General features: G+C 42.7%; 1 protein-coding gene across 1 annotated transcript; it reads right to left on the reverse strand.

Annotated features, from left to right (window-relative positions):
- Positions 1-273: 273 nt before the first annotated feature.
- On the reverse strand, positions 274-3258 carry RAD1 (RAD1 checkpoint DNA exonuclease). Its single transcript, XM_010087112.1, has 4 exons — positions 3145-3258; positions 1301-1559; positions 854-952; positions 274-535 (listed from the first exon to the last, which is right to left on the reverse strand). Exons 2-4 carry the CDS (start codon positions 1537-1539, stop codon positions 352-354), a joined length of 522 nt encoding a protein of 173 aa, XP_010085414.1. The 5' UTR covers positions 1540-1559; positions 3145-3258; the 3' UTR covers positions 274-351.
- Positions 3259-5967: the final 2709 nt, after the last annotated feature.

Below are 5967 nucleotides of genomic sequence, written 5' to 3' on the forward strand. Positions count from 1 at the left end.
GTGTAATTGCTTAGAAAAACAAAAAAATAAAACAAAAAACAAAACACGAACAAAAATTCTTGGAGAACCTGTAAAAAGCAGTATTACCTGAACTCCACTCTAACATCTGTGCTGGTTTCAGTGGCTACAGGAGATCAACCCCCCATTACCTTTTTCAGCTTCAGTTCTTTAAGTCAAGGCTAAGAAATGTTTGCAAAGGAATAGAAAAGAAGTCTTCTTATTTCTAATTCTGAGTTAAAAAAAAAAAAAGACAATATCAAGTCTATCAATCTTTACAGCTTTCGTTCAGATTTATAAAAAATATAGAATTTTGTATATCCATAAATATAATAAAGATGCCAAACCATACATTTACAGTTCTGCTTCAGTAATATCCTCATCAGGGCAACAATAGTATTCCACAAAACAGATCTGTCCATCTTCATTCCTAATCATATACTGCAGTGAAAGAAATCCTTGAGCATCTGTTCGAATGGACACTTTACAAGATAAAGCCAGGGCCTTTGTAGACGGTTTAAGCAAAGAAATCTTGTACCTGCAGGGGAAAAAAAAGTAATCTGAAAAAAAATACATTGTGCAGAGAGGGGGTGAAACATTATGCCAAATCAAAGCCACAGAAAAACTAAAAATCAATTAGCAACATGCTAATTTGATCTTTTCCTCGTAACGACATTGGACAGACATTGTTATTGCTTAATTTTTGATCAGAGACACAGACTTCTATCAGATGGGAAGTACTTTTTTTTTCTGTGCTAGCGAAATAAATGTTACAATAATACAAAATCAGTCTTTTAAACTTTCCAGCAAGAATGCATGACCTGCTACAGAGAGCACTGATCACAGACTTGCTAACCTGTTTGTCTGGGTCTGGTTACAGTAGAACACTTCCATCAAATCAGAGTCCCTAGGGTAGTCCAGATGTGCACTTCCTGCATTTCCAAAGGTGGATAACCTGGAAGACAAAAGGCATTATCTCAAAATATCTGATCACAGCTCTTTAAAATCTCATCAGAATGTCATCTTGCATATCTCAAAGGCTGTTTCACAAAACACTATTATTTGTTTTGCTTTATTTAATTAAAAAAGTTAAGCTGTCCACGTGTCACATTTACCAGATTGTCAATATATTCATTACTATGCTAATTAGATTACATATTGTGATTTTCTATACTTATTACAATTCTTCTTGAAATAAAGCAATATTCTAAAATAGCTCCCTTCTCTTCACCCTGAAAACTGCCAGTCCTTAACAAAGAAGGCCAAGCACGAGCATTTGATTTGAAAGCATAGCTTCCAGTACCTGAAGTAGGGTTTATCTGGAGACATGGTTATCTGCAGAACTTCACTGGTCATATCCAGTTCAGCAAATGCTTCTCGTAGCCCCTCTGACTGTAGGATAATTTTATTAACCACCTTTGTACTGCAGAAATCAAAGTCTAACATGTCAACAGGTTCTTGAGTGTTAATTTTGCACACAGTCACTACTCCTCCTTCTTCCAAGAACAGCATCAAGGGATAACCATAACCACGGTAACACATCCTAAGGGCCGTTGGTGTTCCTGAAAAAGAGAACGAAATATACATTCTTCAGAGAGCTAGGCAGAACATCTCATCACTGTAGAAAAATCACATTTTACTGGCACTGGGGCACAGATCAATTTGGTTTAGCATGTTTGGTCCAGCCGCCAATACACTAATGTAGCATGCTCGGTGTAGCCTCCTAGACATCCCCTGAAGTGCTAATGGTTGTGCAGCAAAATGAAAGGATTTCTTATGTAGACACCAGTTCAAATCCAACTTGTGTCATGTACTGAAACACTAGCTGTGACAATGAAGCTGGACATGCTACAAATAGTTTAGTGGAACTGGAAAATCTTCCATGGTCCTAAAGGCTCTCTCTGACTCACATGGTCCTTCTTTACCACTCTTGTCACTTGTGCAAACCAAACTGGTTAACACAGCTTAGCTTGCATTACTGTCACATTCTCCTTTGTGAGGAGGATCACATTTATTATTGAGTTGATACAACATTTTTTGCTAGCAAGACAAATTACAAGCTACGTCTACACTGTCTCTTGGTGTGCTGATTTCTGCCACAGTCCACAGCAATTACTCAGCCTGAGCCCCTTGTAAGCCTACTGTAGATCCCCTGTGGCCTTAAGATATACTGACAGCTTTCATGCTTTTTCAGCTCAAAGTGGCAGCTCTGATAAGAGACTGCCTGAGCGTGCACAAGCAGTCGTTTTTTAGCCTGATCGTGAGAGTATGTGCAGCCTGCCCTGCTGGCCACTTAAAAGCGTGTGTCAGTGTGAAGCACTGTCCTGGTAGAGGGAACCGGACTGTAACATTCTCTACATCCATACTACCCTGAATGGGCTGCAGAAGAACCATTCTGCCAGCTGTGCCCAGGATTTCCCCTTAAATGAAGGGCACTTGGGAGAAAATTAGCATTCGTGTGATGTGGATAATCTGGGTCCTGAACTGAAAAGAGATCCATAGGAAATGAGTCACAGCATGTGTCAGGCCTGGGGGTACAGCACCAGCCTCAGAGTCAGAACTCCAGCCTAAACATCACACAACTTGCTGGAGATGCCTGAACAAATGACTTGACACGTCTTCTTATCAAGATTACAGAAACTATTTGACATCTTCAGCCCCAAACTAGAACAAGGGTACAAGCTGGGGCTGTTCATTGGACCTCATACCGCAAAAGGATCCTCCCCAAAACAAGCGGTTCTTTTGTGCCTTACAGGGATGCATGAAACATCATCTTCACAGCAAGACTCCTCTACTTCTCAGTTACCCCAGCAGCACCATACAGACATATACCTTTGTTCCATCTTTCAAACTGAGTCAGCCTCTTTTGGCATCTCCTGCTGCAGCAGTCCCTGACACACTGGCTGGGCTCACATCCATTAGTTCCCTTCTTCTCTCCACTAACTGTTATCACAGCACACACTTGTATTAGCCTAGGTACACAGGACCAATCCTGCTTATCAGCGATAGCTGCCATGCTCAAAAGGACTTAAGATGAGGAAGTCAGAAGTTTTGCCAAGACTGGAAATCTCCCTATAGCTATGTACAGATTTCACCAAGTGATTACACACGATACACATACACTGTCAAGGTAAATATGCACCATACCTGGCAAAGAACTGGTGCCAAAAATGGTCAAGCAGTCAAGAAGAACAGACAAATTGATTCGGAAGGTCACTGATTCCTCCTGAACAGCAAATTCCTGAAAAATTTCCGCCTGTAAGAGAAAGGAAAGGGAAAAAGAGGGGGGAGTTTCTACAATTATTTTACAGTTTATTTCCCTAAAGTCAGCACATTCCCTTTCAGAGATCAGTGCAATACAAAGTGATTTCTACATGTAATACAATATTGATTAAAGAAAAATGGGTCTTCATCCTCAAAACTATTAAAATAAAATCAGGTCTGTTGAAACAAAGTAGCATGGCATAAGCATGAAAACCTGAACACTTGTCTTTTATAGTTTAAAAATAAGCTACAAATGTTAAAAGCTGAAAGCTGCTTACTTCTGGAGTTGCAACATCCAGGGGACTACACAAGGTAACTGTCACCCTTCTCCAGAAACAATACTTAGCTTTTCTTCACTCAGAACATAAATAAACATTTCAAATAATAAAAATATGTAAGAACACAACAGAACAGGAGTTCACCACACTGCAACGTGCTGAAACATGCCTTTGACTGGTCTGATGGGCATAAACTGCTCCAGGCTACCTCATCTGCCACTGGGCACTAGGTGCTTTGTGGTAACTGTGGAAACAGAGCACCTCAGAAACAAAAGCAGGCTGATGTGAGCTGTTTCTGAAAAAGCAGTTACACATTTTTATTGGCAGCCCAGAGGGCAAACCAAATCCTGGGATGCATCAAACACAGCCAAACCAGCCAGTCAGAAGAGGTGATAATCCCGCTGTATTTAGGAGTGGTGTGGCCTCACCTTGAGAGCTGTGTGCAGCTCTGGGCCCGCAATTTAAGAAGGATCTGACTGGACTTGAATGCATCCAGAGGAGGGCAACAAAGCTGCTGACAGCGCTGGAAGGAATGTCCTATGTGGAGCAGTTGAGGACTTTGGGTTTGTCTAGTTTGGAGAGAGACCGCATCTGGAATATTGTGCCCAGTTCTGGGCCCCTCAGTTCAAGAGGGACAGGGAACTGCTAGACAGAGTCCAGCGCAGAGCCACAAAGATGATGAAGGGAATGGAGCATCTCCCTTATGAGGAAAGGCTGAGGGAGCTGGGTCTCTTTAGCCTGGAAAAAAGGAGACTGAGGGGTGACCTAATTAATGTTTATAAATACGTGAAGGGTGAGTGTCAGGAGGATGGAGCCAGGCTCTTCTCTGTGACATCTAGTGATAGGACAAGGGGCAATGGGTTCAAGCTGGAACATAGGAGGTTCCACTTGAATATGAGGAAAAACTTCTTTAGGGTGAGGGTGACAGAGCACTGGAACAGGCTGCCCAGAGAGGTTTGGAGTATCCTTCCTGGAGACATTCAAAGCCCGCCTGGATGCGTTCCTGTGTGATCTGATGTAGGTGTCCTGCTCCGGCAGGGGGATTGGACTAGATGATCTTTCGAGGTCCCTTCCAATCTCTAACATTCTGTGATTCTGTGATTCTGTGAGAGAAGGAGGCTAAGGGGCAACCTCATTGCTCTCTGCAGTGTCCTGGGGAGGAGAAGTGGGGAGGGAGGTGCTGAGCTCTTCTCCCTGACATCCAGAGACAGGACAGGTGGGAATGGTTCAAAGCTGCACCGGGGGACCTTTAGGCTAGACATTAGGAAGTATGTATTTAACCAGAGAGTGGTCAAACCCTGGAACAGGCTTCCTAGAGAGGTGGTCTATGCCCCAGGCCGCCCAGTGTTTAAGAGGCACTTGGACAATGCCCTTAATAATGTTCTTTAACTTTCCGTCAGCCCTGAAGTGGTCACACAGTTGGACTAGATGATCATTGCAGGTCCCTTCCAACTGGAACTATTCTATTCTACTCTACACTTAACAACTCAACACTCTCAAAGGAACCTCCAGTCACTCCTCCTCTGCTCCTGCCCACATGCGCCCAGTGCTTAACTTCAAGTAACACATGCCGGCCACTTCATGAGTCAGTTTAACTCACTCAATTAGCAAAAAGCTAAACAAACAAACACAGCACTAGCGTAAAGAAGGGCCACACTGCAAGAAGTAGGCGAAAGCAAGGGGAGATGCAGGAAGAGGGAGACTCAGGCTTCTCCCCTTTCACACACAGCTCAGGATGCAGTTTCACCGACAGCAAAGACACAGACTCTAAAGGACAGAAAAAAGGTAAAGTATGGTGCCAGTTACTACCACAAAATATTCCTCACCTCATTCATTTACATCCCCAATATCATACATGCTTTCAAAAACAGGAACCAGCACAACACCTTCTCTTACGAATAAAGCATTTACAAATTGTATATTAATTAACTAAAAACAAACTAAAAATCCACTCAGAAAGTAAACTACTGTTAAAAGAAGAAAAAAAATAAAAGTGCACCTCAAAAAACTAAAAAGCAGCAAATCCAGCAGTCACCCCTATGAAAGCGGTAGCAGAAAAGTGAGCAAGGCTGCTTGTGATCTTATACTGAATATAAGTTAAGAATAATTTAGACTGCTATTAAAGCTGCCTATGTAGACAACTCAGTGTAGCTGAGATCCTCTGTCTATGTGTAACCTCTCAAGCACCCTTTCTGCACAAAGTTCATCACAGGCGGAATCAGAGCGCGAAAGGGGCAGAGCACTGCTCCAGCCTTGTGCTGAAGCACACGCTCCTGCCTTGCGGCTGGACGCCCTCAGCCCAGCCCAGCTGATATGCTACAGAAGAGGGTGTCTGTGAACTCCTGCTTTCCTTCAGAGCTGACTTATATTCACCTTTTTGGCTTTGGGATGAGACATAATAAAAACACTTAAAAGGCAGATATTTTAT

The sequence above is a fragment of the Pterocles gutturalis genome, unplaced genomic scaffold, assembly GCF_000699245.1.
Source record: "Pterocles gutturalis isolate BGI_N339 unplaced genomic scaffold, ASM69924v1 scaffold38936, whole genome shotgun sequence".
NCBI lineage: Eukaryota > Metazoa > Chordata > Aves > Pterocliformes > Pteroclidae > Pterocles > Pterocles gutturalis.